General features: G+C 34.1%; 1 protein-coding gene across 1 annotated transcript; it reads left to right on the top strand.

Annotated features, from left to right (window-relative positions):
* Nucleotides 1–1,036: 1,036 nt before the first annotated feature.
* LOC135849877 (CAR1 transcription factor-like) lies at nt 1,037–17,236 on the top strand. Its single transcript, XM_065370507.1, has 4 exons — nt 1,037–1,603; nt 7,139–7,229; nt 10,423–12,032; nt 16,539–17,236. Exons 1-3 carry the CDS (start codon nt 1,577–1,579, stop codon nt 12,027–12,029), a joined length of 1,725 nt encoding a protein of 574 aa, XP_065226579.1. The 5' UTR covers nt 1,037–1,576; the 3' UTR covers nt 12,030–12,032; nt 16,539–17,236.
* The last annotated feature ends 338 nt before the right edge of the window (nt 17,237–17,574 follow it).

Here is a 17,574-nt window from a genome sequence, read left to right on the forward strand (position 1 = left end):
TTAAAATCAATCTTCGTAATTTTATACATTTTTTCTTCATTCTTTTTCTATTCATTTTTTTTTTTTTTATTAGAAAAATTCTGACCCGAAAAAAATGGGCAATTATACTTGTAAATATGAAATTGATATCTTCTGCAATTACTTATTAATTTTGAGGTAGATTCTGAACAATTTTTTGGTAACTTTTTATAAGATTGACTTACGATTCATTATTATTTTTACCAGGCATTGTGAAAACGTGTTTAAAAACATGGTAAAAAATTATTAAAATGAGGAAACGACACTTACGATTACAACGATAAAACCCATAGATAACGTTCCAGGCTACATTATTGTATCTATATCATTCAGTCAAAATTTCTCATGAAATTTACTAGGTGCCTACGTTAATCTAAATATTAAGACAACATTAAGTATAGAATAGAGCCGATTAAATGATAAAACTGTCAATCGTTTCTGGTTTGCATTTCCATAACGAAGGGAAACATTTTTGGCGCACTATTTTATTAGCAAATATACCTATACCTACTCAAAAGAATGGGAATGTACATAATTGCACCGAAATGGATACCTACATTAGCGAAATTATGTACCATGATTACATAAGACTCTAATATTTCAAAGAATTACGCGGATGAATGATGATCTTTTAGTAGGATATCTACCGAAATACGTATTGTTTACATTTTATTCGCTCTTCGTTACAATTACACACAATTTTATCCATTTCCTCAAACTTAAGCAAATCCGGATGATTTATTCAGTTAGTCATTCGTACACATTCTCTTTCTTAATTTAGTACTTAGCTACGCTTTGTTATGCATACTTATATGTAAATTAATACATCTTTTAATAGCCGATTTTCTCAGCACTGGCCATTGAGCGCGATGAATTCCCTCTTTTTAAATAATTAAAGTGCATAAGACAAGCAATAAGTACCCAGTATGTGATATTCCATCTTACATTTCAAGTTCTCAAGTGTGGTCTTTCCAATGTACAGTAGAAACCGAATCTACGTGGATTAATTGGTGAAAAAAAATTACTAATTGATAGAAAATCGACGCATCGGTTTATTACACAATATTTTTGCAGCGGTGCGTGACATCGAGGTTATGTGAGCATCTCAACGCGAGAGCATTTATACGACAAAATAAAAACGGAAGTATCCAGCACGAATGAAGGTGGTAAAATTTATTGTCGCCCGAAATACCCACCTACACGTTAAACATATACCACCAAAAGTAGAATCTGCGGTCATAATGAGAAAATAAAATTAAAAAGTAATTTCAGTTCCTTTCACAGCAATTATCGGATGAATCAGTTTGAGGAATGAAGCAGTTCTCGTCGTCGCTGGGATAACAGTGATAGGTAACTTTAATCATTAACGCATTCACAATCATACTGTCAACAATCGAGGTGAACTAATTGACGAGTTTTACGTGTACTTTTGTTTTTTTTTACGACCAACGTGTTGTATTTATTTGAATATTAATTCCAGTGCAAATTTTTTGTTTGTTTTTCGCGTATTTTTTTTGTGTATAATTTTTTATTTGATTAGTTTCGAATTTTATTCATCATGAAATACAGCAATAAAATATTCTGGGTATGTACCTACTTTTTATACTGTTGAAATAATGTATTTTTATTCGGTATTTATCAAGTGCCTTGTGTTTTATTAAGAATTTGGAATTTATTTTCATAAAATTCATCACCCAAACAGTAGTTTTTGTGCATTGTGCTGTAAAATTGAGACGAAAAATTTACTAAAGATGGAATACAAAATTTAAAGAAATGATAAGTGTAGGTACACATCATAAAATATGAAAGTAATGATAAAATTTTTAAAAAATGCTTAAATGTTTTTAAAAAAACAATCAAGTAGGTATCTTGACATAGTCATTTCTGGCATAACTGTCAATATGGGTATAGTTAATCACTACTCCCTATGACGATTAGAATTTTCTTCACATTCTCAAGGGGGAGAATGTGACTTGGTTGTTGTTAGTTGCCTGGGCTAGCTCATTCAGAGGCTTTTATTAGTTATGCAGAAATACTAGGTACAATAATTATGTAGTGAGGAAAGAACTTATTCAGACTCTCAGTACAAATTAAAAACATTTTATTGATGGGTAATTTACATAGAAAAATACATGATCCTTAGACAAACATCAATATTTCCCTATGAGCCCCCTCAAGGAAGAGTATATACATTTTCACGTCATGTTACAATAAATTAAACACTTGTTGTAATCGTATCTATAAATATCAAAATATAGCTACGATTAGAAAAGATACATTTACATTAATCGAAAGGAACAAGATGTAATTTAGTCTACACTCCATTGCCGTGAAATAAATAAATAAATTAGAATAACCCAAAATCCCTCAAGATTACAAATTATTCTATCACCACTGGCGAGTAGCTGTAGTTAAAGTCGCCAGCTGAAGTAAGTTAATTCAAACTTACTCACCAAAACTGTACACGTTTGTCATCGCTTGTCTGGGCCTGTCCAATACTGTAGGCAATGATGACACTTAACTAAACGAGGTATCACTTTGACTTGGCTTGATTTGCTCATTACCGGTACAATGGCAAACCACCCAAAAAGGTACATATTATTGATTGGGGTGCAGATCAACGGACTGAAGATCGCGGAAATCACAGTAGTATTAGCCATCAAAGGATGGGAAAAAGCAAAAACCTTCGAACGCGAACTCGTTCTCATAGTTTTATTCCTTCATCCCATGATAAGAATTTCTATGATATTAAAGTAAAAACGCGTAACACTTATTTTCGAGACGAGGAACCGAGATTGTGCACTATCCGATGCCTATTCTCATACTGAATACTTTGAATCTCAGTATATGTAAGAAACAGGGTAATTTCTGGTCCCTCCCCCGAGGAAATATGTTCAAAAAGAGGTGTGGAAAAGGCTTAAGGCGCTAATTATGAAAGAAATGCCGCTATCTGTCAATAAGCGAGCATTCTTACTAATAAATTTGGTTAATTAATCGCCTTGTTTTCCTATCTCGGGGTGTAAATGTCATCGCGGCTGTCAACCCTGTAATTGATATAGTCTTTACTTCGTAAAGGGGATCCAGCCGTTCGTGACGTCAAATGTACAAATACACTGGTATTTGTACATTTCTTTCTATTTAAAAGATACCTACACGTTTCCGATACCTATCGGTATAAGGGGTAGCTAAAATAAGCATCCCTTTAAGTGGTCCTTAATAGAATGACCACTTATAACGATGCGGGCCACCTACACTCTGTCAATCTATACATTTTTGCAAAAATTTGAATTTAAAAGTCAACCAGGTTCCTACTTACTATTTTTTTTTTTTTTTTTTCAACCTAAGCTAGAGATAGATTTCTTTATGAGAAAAATAATGGAACTGATTCAAAATTTATTGCATACCAAATTTTTAAACAAAATTATACCTAAAATCCTTTTACACAAAAAGGAGGAGGCCAAAATCTATGATTAAAATTGAAAATCGTTAAATTTTTGAAATAACATTTCATTTTAAATATAATGTAATTTATCAATCAAAAATGCAAGCAGTAGATATTATCCCATACCAATCTTGTAAAATCACAATTCGAAATTTTTCAGTAAAAATATGTTAATTAGTGAAAGGGGGGCATAAGGATCAATTGCAGCCTCCCCGCGATCCTCCGAGACAACTTTTTTCTTAAAGGAGGAGTCCTAAGGAACATTTCTACTAGCCCTTGTCCTCAAAAAAAAGTGGCCCTACTTACAAAATGGCGGTCATTTTGATTCACAGATCAGCAGAAATCGCAGATTATGCGTTCCAACATAGGACTTGCACGAAATTTTTCAAACCGTACAAAGATAGATCAAAAGAGCAGGTAAAAATTCATCACTTGTCAAAATTTCAAGAGCTAAAGTGCCTTTTTCGATTTTTAGTGAATTTTTGAAAATAAAATTCAGGCTAAAAATGAGGGAAAAAATCAAAATCTTACTAAATTGACCCAGAAAGCTGAAATTTGAAATATACCCTATTTTTGACCTGCCAAATCGATTGGCAACTGTTTCAAACCGTTTTGAGCAGTTCTGGAGCATCCAGCAGATTTTTGAAACTCAAAATTCCCACAAAATTTCATCAAATGGAGTTGGAAAGCCAAAATTTATCATGTAAACTAATTTCAATACACTACGAAGTCGACTGCTGGTGAATTTCAAGTCGTTTTGGAGCCTCCAGCGAGTTTTTGAAAATTACTGGAGCCTCCATGTTGATTTTTGAAACTTGAATTTCCCAAAAATTTCATCAGATGAAGATGGAGTGCTGAAATAAACTCTGCACTGCAATTTTAACACCCTCTGAAGACGATTTCAGGTGGGTTCAAGTCATTTTGGAGCCTCCAGCGACTTTTTGAAAATTACTGGAGTCTCCACCAGATTTTTGAAACTTGAAATTTTCACAACAGTTTATCAAATGGGGTTAGCATTTAGCAAGCCGAAATTTACTCTGCAAACTAAGTTCAATATACAATTATACATACAATATTAAGTCGACTGTATTTTGGTTTCGAGTTGTTGAAGCTTTCAGCTACTTTTTGGAAATTTCAATTTTCCTAAAAACGCCATGAAATCTTTCAAAAAGTCACTGGAGGCTCTAGAATGACTTGAATCCAGCTGAAGTTGTCTTGAGAGGGTGTTAAAATTGGAGTGCAGAGGTAATTTCGTCTTTCCAACCCCATTTGATGAAATTTTGTGGGCATTTCAAGTTTCAAAAATCTGCTGGAGGCTCTAGAACTAGGTACTCTAAACGGTCTGAAATAGTTTCCAATCGATTTGGCAGGTCGAAAATAGGGTATATTCCAAATTTCAGCTTTCTGGGTCAATTTGGTAAAATTTTAATTTTTCCCCTTATTTTTGGCTTAAATTAGATTTTTAAAAATTCACCAAAAATCGAAAAAGGCACTTTTGCACTTGAAATTTTGACAAGTGATGAATTTTTGCCTGCTCTTTCGATCTACCTTTGTACGGTTTAAAAAATTTCGTGCAAGTCTTAGGTATGTTGGAACGCAAAATCTGCGATTTCGACTGACCTGTCAATCAAAATGACCGCCATTTTGTAAGTAGGGCCACTTTTTTTTGAAGACAAGGGCTAGAAATGTTCCTTAGACTTCCCCTTTAAGAAAAAAGTGGACTCGGATGATCGGGGGGGCTTCAATTTATCTTTTTGAGGGCCCCCGACTAAATCTAACTGTAATAATAAGCTTAAAGGCACCGTTCAATAAACTCTAAAAAAATCAAACTGGGGCCATGCAGGGCCGTAGAGAAGGGGGGCAAATGGGGCAATTTGCCCCGGGCCCTCGTTTTCCAAAGGGCCCTAATTTTTTGAGAAAGCTTAAGAAGTTGGCAATTGGTAATTTAGAATGTTTAGTGATGAACTGACAACTCTGTGTGAATCGTGTCTGAAATGGTTAAAAACCACAATTTTTTAAACGTAAATTCCCCGAGAAAATTTCGCCCTCGCTCCGCTCTGGCAATATTTTCAGCTTCTCTTCATGTCCCAGTTTTTAAATTTCAAAACACTCTTCAAGATCAAAATCACATTACTTGTCATCATTTTATACAAATAAAAATCATTTTTTTAAAACTACTGGATGGGGGGGGGTGAGGTGAAAATTTTTCATTGGGCCCTTAATTTTTTTGCCCCAGGCTCTCAATGGCTCTCTACGGCCCTGGGGCCATGAAAGCAAATAATTAATTTGAAAGAAACGAAATTAGATACGTACTTACTCGATAATACGAAAGTTCAACAATTATTTTCAGAAATAAGTCTATAAAAAAACCTGCACCCTCATTTTTTTCCAAATTTCTGACCAAATTTTTTTGACTTTGAAGTTTCAATCTATCATATCTTTAAATCATAGGCAGGACTCCTTCATAACGTAACCCAATAAATAGATATTTTTGTACTTCGAAATTGAAAATTGAACAAAATTATGCTCATGACTCATTTTAAAATAGGTACCTACTTATAAATAAATTCTTCCACTTTCTCGGAATTAATAAAAAATAATCGGGCAGTTAATAATCAATTTATGAGAATTTTAAAATAAAATCAACGAAGCACAGCATGAAGAACACTTGTCATTAGAAAAATATCATAACATCTTGAATCTTGGCCCAAATAGGTACATCAAGTGATTGAAAAATACACCAACTGACTCGAAGCAGTTCTCATTATTACGAAATTCTTATCATTAAAACCTATATAAAATTTTCATAATCAACATAATGACAAAATAGAATTAAGATGTTAACCATTTTTTACGATATTGAAATTTAACTTCATTAAATTAACGTCGATGACATTCCTATATAGCTAATCCTAAAATTCCCAAATTACCTGTTATTACACTCCTACTACCTTACATAACTCATTATTCGTTATTAAGGCGACACATATATAAATTTGCATAACTTCTTCATCAGGCACTTTTTTTGTTATTAAAATATTAAAAACCCAAATATATGTTAATATGATTGAAAAAAAAACAAGCCGTAGACATATTTAGCGGAAGATAATTCAGTGAAAGTATATAAGAATTATTCTTTTTCATAAGTAATACGTCCCATTTCGAGCGTATTTTCCATAAAATGACAAACGATTATTCAATTTTTAAATCGTCGCGTATTAATTAATACCTGTAAGAATTCATAACGTAGGTGGATGGTGATTTCCCCCTAACCTATATAATTATCATACTCAAACTCGTAAGTCGTACGCTTCCACGTTAGAAAAAAAAAGTCGCAAGGTCATTAACCAATGCATCCAATATTGTTACTTCGGAGTTCGGATAGGTACCTATAGGAAAATAATTATCGATAAATAAAAAGAACTAGAGAAATGGAACATATCTAAACGTGTTTTAACGAGTTTGGCGATTCTTTTGACCAAAACAGGTCGGTAAAAAATTTCACCGAATGAGTATAGTTAGGTACCTACTTACATTGTTGTATAAAAAATTAATTTATGTAAACAAGTTCGCTTTTATAGATTGTTAAGTATAAAATTAGAAACACGAAGTATCTATATTTCTTCTATCGAGTATCATCTGAACTTACCTACGTATAATTATCTCCCTTTGTTCTAGATCTTTGTTGTGATTGTCGCAGCTACAGCGATATTCGATCGAGGCAATTGCGCAAAACTCTATATTTTGGAAGAAAATGCCATCAATAAAGGTAAGTTTTCCTATAAACACCCATTCTCGGATCAATGGCGTCGGAAAATCGTACATACAAGGAAACTTTAAACGTTATGTAATGAAAATCTCTCCTGAGCAGAGATTGGGCGATTCGACCAAAAAGTTGAATCCGATTCAAAATCAGCGATTCAGTTCTCAAATGGACTCGCGATTCAATGTTGCTATTTTTCATCTACATACTTACTGATGACCCGAAATGAAAATTTGACAAATAAAATCATAAAATATTTCGCACAGATTTTGTGACATTTTTTGAAAAACAGAAGTTTCTAAAAAGCCTCTTGAGGTTCCAATAATAAAACTGATTAAAACTGCCTGCATTCCATCTTGGAAGTAATGTCAAAAATTGTGTGTAAACTGAAATTTTTTCACAGATTAAGTAAAATCTTCTGCTTTTTAGCAACACGGCTAACAATTTTTTTTTGTTTTTTTTTTTTTGTAAAAAAGAAATCCAAAAAATCTCATTTTCCCAAAAATTAATCAAAAGTCTCACCCTTTTACAAAATTGCGAAAAATCCTTTTCTTTTGCCAAAATCGTCTATGTATCTTTTTTGTCGTAAATTGCTTTTTTTTTTTTTTTTTTTTTTGTTACCAGGAATCAAAAAATTCTTGCTTCGTTGCCAAAAATTGCAACAGTCTCGCCTTTTTTTACCAAAATTTCCAAAAAGCCTTTCTCTTGCTAAAATTGTCAAAGTAGGTACAAGCGCGTTTTGCTAAAAATTGAAGAATTCACGCTGTTTTGAAATGGCTACAATTTGTAGTTGAAAAAAAAAAAAAAATTCCAAAGTCTCACTTTATAAGAAAAATTGACTAAAAATCACACTTTTTCAGCAAAATTTGCGAAATAAGTATATTTTTTTTGTCAATTGCTAATAAATCAACACACCCTACGCAAGAAATTCAAAAATTTACAGAAAGTTATGCTATGCTTATTTATTTAAATGACTAACAAATTGCCTTTTTTGGTAAAAAATTCCAAAAAATCCCATTTCTTCCAGAAATTATGCAAAGTTTTCGCTTTTTTGACAAACGTAAAAAAACTCATATTTTCATGAATTACAACAAAGTCTCGTTTTTGTACCATAAAATATGAATTTTTGCGAATAATTGCCGAAAAGTTTCGTTTTTTAACATGATTCATCAGACATTGAGTGAATGAATCGATTCGTTCGCGAACGAGTCGCTTATACGAATCAGTTCGTTCGCGAATGATTCATCAGAAATTGAGTGAATGAATCGATTCATTCGCGAACGAGTCACTTATACAAATCAATTCATTTCGTTTCGTTCACGAATGATTCATCAAAAATTGAGTAAACGAATCGATTCGTTTGCGAATGATTCATTAGAAATTGAGTAAATGAATCGATTCGTTCGCGAACGAGCCACTTATACGAATCAGTTCGTTCGTGAATGATTCATCAGAAATTGAGTGAATGAAACGATTCATTCACGAACGAGTCACTTATACAGATCAATTCGTTTCGTTTCGTTCGCGAATGATTCATCAAAAATTGAGTAAATGAATCGATTCGTTCGCGAACGAGTCATTTATACGAATCAATTCATCAGAAATTGAGTAAATGAATCGATTCACTCGCGAACGAGTCACTTATACGAATCAATTCGTTCGCGAATGATTCATCAAAAATTGAGTAAATGAATTGATTTGTTCGCGAACGAGTCACTTATACGAATCAATTCGTTCGCAAATGATTTATTAGAAATTGAGTAAATGAACCGATTCGTTCGCGAATGATTCGTCAGAAATTGCGTAAATGAATCGATTCATTCGCGAACGAGTCACTTATACGAATCAGTTCGTTCGCGAATGATTCATCAGAAATTGAGTGAAATAAAACGATTCATTCGCGAACGAGTCACTTATACAGATCAATTCGTTTCGTTTCGTTCGGGAATGATTCATCGAAAATTGAGAGAATGAATCGATTCGTTTGCGAACGAGTCACTTATACAGATCAATTTGTTCGCGAATGATTCATCAGAAATTGAGTAAATGAATCGATTCGTTCGCGAACGAGTCACTTTTACGAATCACTTCGTTCGCGAATGATTCATCAGAAATTAAGTGAATAAATCGATTCATTCGTGAACGAGTCACTTATACAAATCAATTCGTTCGTGAATGATTCATCAGAAATTGAGTAAATGAATCGATTCGTTCGCGAATGATCGCTCCACAGTGGGATAAATTCATTTTTTAGGGTATCAAAAATCATATTTCAGAAATGAATGCAAATTCTGACGTCAATCATTTTGATACAGGGGTATTTTGAGGCGATAAATTCATTTTTGATGTTATTTAGGTTCGGACTCCAAATGGGGCCATGGGAGAGGGGAGAGGGGGAGGTGCAAAGGGGTAATTTTTTTAAAAAGTCGAGTGGGGTAAAGTGGGGTATTGATATGTACGTTTTTTGGGCTCCAGAATTCATTTTTCACGTTAATTTGGTTCGAAACCCGAATGGGACCCCCGGAGAGGTTGAGGGGGGAGGAGGGTGCAAACAGGAAATTTTTTGAAAAAGTCAAGTGGGGTATCGATATGCACGTTTTTTGTGTTCCAGAATTCATTTTTGTGGTTATTTTGGTTCGAAACCCGAATGGAGCCTTAGGAGGGGGGTGCAAAGAGACAAATTTTTGAAAAAGTCAAGTGGGGTATCGATATGTACGTTTTTTGGGTTCCAGAATTCATTTTGGTTCGAAACCCGAATGGGGCCCAGGAGGGGGATGCAAAGGGGAAAATTTGCTAAAAAATAGTATTTTTCGTAATTTCATTGAAAATTGGTGATTTTTCCAAGTGCAGTTAGGGGAGGATGGGGACGTTTCAGGAAAAAGTATTCGTATAAACCTGAAGTGTCGAAGCGCCCAATTTCGAAGCATCAAGGTCCAAATTTTTCTAAGAAGGAAGAAAATGAATTTGATTAACTTATTACACTGATAACCTACCCCTTAGACTATTTTCAGACGCCATTATAAATTTTTAAAATCAGAAACCCACACATTTAGAGAGTTAAAGCACGTTAGAAAACAAACCCACATACAAGTGGAGTTTAGCATACATATACCTACCTACTGGAGGTGAAAAAGTTCCCATAAATCGGAACTATAAATCACGTAGATAGTTGTAAGGTGTTGGTTATCTTCTTTTTCAGTCACACCATATTCAAGATTACGACGACAATCGCATCCAGCAGCCACAATAGCCAAGCTTGTGACTCAAGACACCGGCGTATTCACACCGATCGTTGGACCTACTCAATCCAGCAGCGATCAACAATTCCGACCAAATAACTTGGATTTTTCCAGTTCAGACACATTGGTAGATTATCTACTGCCGCCAAATCCGAACGCGCAGTTCACTTCGTTGAATTTCCAAGACCCTTCTGCAAATTTGCAAAACATCGATAATTTTTTCGACGTGACTGCAACATCGTCATCTGACACCGTAAATTCATTCCAACCGATACAAAATCAATTCCCTTCATCACCGGGGACGAGCAGTTTCTCAAACCATATAAACATCCCTGCCCCAAATATCGGCGCTGATTCGGTGCAAAGTTTAACTTTTCAAAATGCTCCTAGTCTTTCGATTTCTAGTCCAACACAAACGTCGAGTATAAACCAATTTATTCAAAACAAAGAATCAAGTTCATTGAGCAGGGAATTAAACAGCGTTACTCAGTTCAAAAATCCCACCAATCAATTCAAAAGCAGTAGCAATTTCGTTAAAAGCGATCCCATTAGTTCTGATCAAGCCAGCCAAGGTAAATGGGATGTTGGTTTCGATGCGAATGATATTTTAGCTCCTCCGCATGCTGAAACAGCACGAAACGAATACGATACGATAAACGGAAATAGGTTTAAAAAAGTGAATCTTGTCCCATCGTCATCGAATAATCTCGAATCACCGAATACCGTTTCACCTCCGAGTAACTTTTCTCCACCTAATAGTAACTTTTTAACCCCTAGTGATACGTTATCACCTCCGAGTACCCAATTCAGTTCAAACACCGATCAATTTATTCAGCCGAATCAATTCGATCAGCCAAACAATCAGTTCCAATCGAATAGCCAATTCTTGCCTAATCAATTCACATCTCCGCAGCAAAACAATTTCAATCAGTTTAATTCCCCACAGCCTACTGCAAACAACCAATTTGTCCCTTCGAACGTAGTACAATTCACGCAACAAAATCCTTTACCAGCATCCAATAATCAAATCTCAGTGCAAAGTCAAATTTCTTCCAATAGCGATCAAACTGATGTAATTTGGGGAACTCAAAAACAAGTCAATAACTTTATACCGACAACTTCGGCGCCTTTCCTACCGACCATACCACCTAATAACAATAACCACCAAAATACGATCAATTATCAACAAAATGGATTTAATAATGGGCAAAATTTACAGCAGTTTCCCAGCACCCAGCTAAACAGCGATCAAATTTACCAATTCCCTGGTAACAACGTAAATAACCAGAATTATGCATTGGATACTCCGCTCACTTCGCAATTTGATTCCTTTCTACCGCAAGGAACCGTCTCAGATCACTCGTTTTTTCCCGCCAACGAAAACGTTAGGCATTTCCAAAGCAAAAGGCAAGTCGACCAAGAAGAGGAACACGAGGAAGAAGTTGAAGAACCGTTATACGAATCAAAAAGCAAATTCAAAACCGGACCTGTGCAGTATTCATTCGTCAAAACTGACAAAAATGGTCATTTCAAATGGTCGGTAAGACAACATCTATCGAGGAGATAACAGGTACGATTTTGTGTTCTCGATTCAGATTATCATTACCTACCTATACGTAGAGTAAATATTTTAGTCAACGGTACCTAATATACTTCACATTTATTTGCATGAGATATTGTACTTTACCAAAATAGTATAATGGTAGGTCATGATTAGAGTATTTGGAGGAATTTTGAATCCTTCAACAGCACACCACATTCACTAAATCTATAATAGTCAATAAGATAAAAATTACGAAAAATTTGAATTAAAATTGAGTCATTCCACGCCAAATCGGCGGATTTTTGCACGAGGGGTCTTCGATTTTTTTTTTTCGAAATCAGATCATGTGTAAAGGTCATCAAACGATGACAAATGACGCAAACCGGACATTTTTTCGATTTTTTTGGCCGAGCTGTGGGGCTTCAAATTTTTCCAAAATGGCCGAAAATGGAAAATTCCAGTTGCAAATTGTTCCGGTTGTACGGGGTATAGAATTTTGAAGTACTTTGAGAGGGTAATCGACTAAAGCTCTTTAATACAAGTATGGAAATAGATTATACTCTTAAGAAAGTCATAGGATTTTACGTAAGTTTTACGTACTGCGCAGTGCGCGAGCAAGCATCAAATCAGCTGTTCACGTACAACGTTGCACCCCATTGGTTGCTCCACCCACCTACACCGCGTGACGACACCAACCTGCCATGCGCAGTACGTAATACATACGTAAAATGCTAAGACTTTCTTGAGAGCATAATCTATTTCCATACTTGTATTAAAGAGCTTTAATCGACGAGTGATGTCGAAATCAGTGCTGCCACTTTCAAAAACCTAAAAAAATCTATTTAAGAACTTATAATTTAAATATAACCACGATGTCTGCGAGTAAAAATTCTGAAAAAATTCTCAATTTTAGTCCTTTTCATGTAAGATAACATTTCAAAAAAATGGACTGGCATTTTTTTTCATTTTCGAGAAAAAAAATTACAAGTTTGGCATTTATTGCAAAAATACCATGAGAAACCTAAAAAATGAAAATTTTTGCATTTTTTAGATATTTTACCAATGTCAAATACTATCAACTAACAATACTGGCAACTCTGTTGAAAAATGATGTTTAATCCTCCTAGCGGCCAGGCAAGTAACTAAATCCTATTAGAAGCATTCTGATTGGTTGAATTGAATTTTGCGGGATAATGATGTTTTATCAGTTCGTTTTTTTAGTTTGTTGTGTGTGTTGTGTGGTACTACTGATATCCGCGAGATTTAAATCGACCAATCACAGCCCTTGACATAAATGCCTATTAATTACTGTTACTTGCCAAGTCGCTCAGATAGCGCCCTTGTTGCGACAAAAACGCCCAATGTATTTTAAATGGAGTTGCCAGTATTGTTAGTTGATAGTATTTGCCAATGTGTAGAGAGACGAACATTTGGGGGGGGGGTTGAGGGGGAAAGAAATTTTATAACTGAGAAAAAGGACGACAAAAATGATTTTTTTCTAAAAATGACATTAAGGCGACAAAAACGTGATATGAATTTTTTGAAACCGGTTCATTATTTTGCAACCAGTTAACAAAAAATACCCAAAAATTGTAGATAGAGAAAAAAGCTTGAAACAAAAAAAGTTGTAGAGCCAGAGCGTGAAAAATTACACAATTCTGTCTACCTACTCACATTTTGAAACCGGTTTATTGTTTCGCATTTAGCAACCAGTTTTTGACAATCACCTAAAAGTTGGAGGTAGAGAAATAATCTTGAAACAAAAGTTGTAGAGCGTGAAAAATTGAACCATTTTTGCAGATCAGATTTTGAAACCGGTTTATTAATTTGCAACCAGTTATCAAAAATTGGGTACCTAAAATTTGGAGATAAAAAGCTTGAAACAAAAGTACTGGGGCATGAAAAAAAATTACACAATTCTGTTCAATCACATTTTGAAACCGGTTCATTGGTTCCCAGTTAGCAACCAGTTTCTGAAAATCACCTGCACATTGAAGATGAAGATAAAAGCTTGAAACAAACGTTTTAGACTGTAGAACGTGAAAAATTAAACCATTTTTGCAGATTGGATTTTGAAAATGGCTTATCAACTTGCAACCAGGTAACCTTTGATGGACCGGTTTCAAAATATGATCAGCAAAAATGGTTCAATTTTTTACACTCTACGACTTTTGTTTCAAGCTTTTTTCTCTACCTTCAATTTTTAGGTTATTGTCAAAAACTGGTTGCTAAATGCAAACTAATGAACCGGTTTCAAAATGTGATTGAACAGAATTTTGTAATTTTTTATGCCCCACAACTTTGATTTCAAACTTTTTTCACTACCTACAACTTTTGTTCAAGCTTTTTTGTCTATCTTCAATTTTTATGTGATTGTCAAAAACTGGTTGCTAAATGCAAACCAATGAACTGGTTTCAAAATGTGATTGGACAGAATTTTGTAATTTTTCATGCCCCACAACTTTTGTTTCAAACATTTTTCACTATCTACAACTTTTGTCTCAAGCTTTTTTCTCTATTTTCAATTTTTATGTGATTGTCATTAACGGGTTCTAAATGCACACCAATGAACCGGTTTCAAATTGTGATTGAACAGAATTTTGTAATTTTTCATGCCCCATAATTTTTGTTTCAAACTTTTTTCACTATCTACAACTTTTGTTTCAAGCTTTTTTGTCTATCTTTAATTTTTATGTGATTGTCAAAAACTGGTTGCTAAATGCAAACCAATGAAATGAACCGATTTCAAAATGTGATTGAAGAGAATTGTGTAATTTTTCACGCCCCACAACTTTTGTTTCAAGCTTATTTCTCTACCTTCAACTTCTAGGTGATTGTCAAAAACTGGTTGCTAAATGCGAACCAATAAACCAGTTTCAAAATGTGAGTAGGTAGACAGAATTGTGTAATCTTTCACGCTCTGGCTCTACAACTTTTGTTTCAAGCTTTTTTCTTTATCTAAAATTTTTGGGTATTTTTTGTTAACTGGTTGCAAATTAATGACCCGGTTTCAAAAAATTCATGGCACGTTTTTGCCGCCTTAGTAATAAAAACTGGTTTGGATTTTTGACCAAAGCGGTTTCTTAATTTGTGGGCACCCTGTGCATGGGCCGGAAATTTTCAAGGTCGCTTTTGAAAGCTCTTATTTTTCCCTACTCAACGTCGCTTTATTCATCTCTCTACCTAGCTCTTTCTCCATAGAAATAAAAGCCACCTGCCCACTTTTGTATCATACTGTATTTAAATTATTAGTTTTTAAATAGATTTTTTAGGATTTTGAAAGTGGCAACACTGATTTTGACATCATTCGTCACATTCGTCGATTACCCTCTCGAAGTACTACAATTGAAGGGCGGTTTTCCAAAAAGCGATAAGTCAAAAATTATGATTTCGAGATAAATGATGTTTTTAGTGCCCATTCCAAGGCGCGATGCACTTGGAGTATGCCACCTATCCTGCATGTTGTATTGGATCTACCTCAACACGTACGTGTTGGTTTTGTGGTGTAACTCAAGTTTGCAGCGCTTCTGCGGCAGAAAAAGTAAACTGACTTATCGCTTTTTGGAAAAACGATTTTTCATGTTTTCATTTATATGATAGAACCAGTGTTGCAAATCAATGTAAGTCAACTCTAATTCACAATACAAAAGTATATGACCAAAAAAATTGATTACAAAAAATTTTACCTGTATTTTAAACAAAAATTAAGTAGACTACCTATTACAACACTATAAATTGAAAAAAAAGATTTTTGATTTTAAAAAAATCTTACCACTATTTTGGCAATAAATTTACGAAAAACAAATTTTTGATTGAAAAAAAAATGTTTACCTCCATTTTGGCGATAAAATTGACAAAAATTAAGTATTTATCTACAGCACTATCATTTTAAAAAAATTCATCTGCATTTTGGCAATAAAATAAAAACGAAAATATAGTACATATTACAGTACTACCTATTAAAAAAACCATATTGGCAGCTCTATTTTGGCTATAAAAGTAACGAAAACGAAGTAATTATGACTTATCACGTTTTGGAAAAACGATTGCAATCCGCAACTTACAGAAAAGCTGGATTGTGCGTAGATAAATAGGTATTGTGGGTAGGTTAGGCATTAAATAGGTGAGATACGACCTATAGATCACAATGGCGTGAAAAACTCAATTTTCAAAAAAGTTGACTTATCCACTTTTGGAAAACCGCCCTTCAATTTGAAAAAAAGTTCAAACAATTTGCAACTGAAATTTTCCATTTTCACCCATTTTGGAAAACTTTGAAGCCCCACAGCTCCGCCAAAAAAAAATCGAAAAAATGTCCAGTTTGCGCCATTCGTCATCGTTTGATGACCTCCTAAACACCTAAACATGATTTGATTTCGAAAAATATCGAAGACCCCTCGACCCTCGTGCAAAAATCCGCCGATTTGGCATGGAATGACCCCAGTAATTTTTACGGATGATAGTGAGAACAATCTATCTAGCTAGGTACTTTACTATAGCTTCTAATTTTGTGAAACATTATTTAAATTTCAGGTGGAATGCAACCAGCCAAAACTTCTAATTATAATAACTTACCACATGTGCCAAGAGTATCTCGAAGAGAACATCACGAGGGCGCAGCCGGACCTGTAAGGACGTACGCGAAAACCAACCATCATGCGCATTTCTCGTGGGGTGTGAAACACAACGTCGGACATGGATTTTAATCTGAATGTACAAGTTGATGTTACGATGCTATTTTATATACCTAGACCTACGTCCTATATTGTATAATTTGTTGTCTGTTCTTTGTAACATGCAAAGAGAAACACACTTGTTAGATATTTAGGCAAATTAACTACCTACCTATATACATACTTATTTAGTAACAAAAATATGAGAATCGAAGGTACCTACCTACCAAGTAGTTTGGATGATAGAATCCATTAGTTGGTAATTATAAGAGGAATTCTAGTCTGTATCTTTTTGTGAGCATTTCATGTCATTGATAGAAAAACAAATATGTAAATTAAAAAAATAAGCATACTTTTGAGCTCTATATGAAAACATTGAATTACCTATGTTATTTGGTAGTGCATTTCCATTTTTTTTAAATTAATGTTTTTGTTGATTTTTCAAAGACTTCTATTACACACAGAGGCGTGAGCAGAATGTACCTACCTGTACCTATTTGTATTTTTGATTAAAATAACAAACTATTAAATTTCCTCAATTGCAAGATTTCAAATTAATTTAAGCATTCAATATTTGTGGTATTTTATATAGGTACATCTTGTTAAATGTTAATAGGGGTGTTCAAGCGCTCTCCAGCAAGTTATAATTACAGAAAACGTAAAAAAATGTTTACAGTTCCATTTTAAGTATGTCATGAGCGCTCAAATCCTCTAATTTTTTACGTTGAATATACTTATTTATGAAAAGTAATGAATTTGTTGAATTTCTACTTGTCGAAAAACAATATGTATAAAAACATCTGCATTCACTTCTCAAGACACTCAATAAATATTATATTTCTAGACTACCAAATGGCTTCAAATTTGGTTTATCGATTATTGCGCATATCTAATCA

The sequence above is a fragment of the Planococcus citri genome, chromosome 1 (genome assembly GCF_950023065.1).
Source record: "Planococcus citri chromosome 1, ihPlaCitr1.1, whole genome shotgun sequence".
Classification (NCBI taxonomy): Eukaryota; Metazoa; Arthropoda; class Insecta; order Hemiptera; family Pseudococcidae; genus Planococcus; species Planococcus citri.

What these genes read in the sequence shown, in the direction of transcription:
- LOC135849877 (XM_065370507.1), top strand. Translation starts at nt 1,577, where the DNA reads ATGAAATACAGCAATAAAATATTCTGG. An exon ending in ACAGCAATAAAATATTCTGG is followed by an intron (nt 1,604 to 7,138) that starts GTATGTACCTAC and finishes CCTTTGTTCTAG; the next exon opens with ATCTTTGTTGTGATTGTCGC. An exon ending in AGAAAATGCCATCAATAAAG is followed by an intron (nt 7,230 to 10,422) that starts GTAAGTTTTCCT and finishes CTTCTTTTTCAG; the next exon opens with TCACACCATATTCAAGATTA.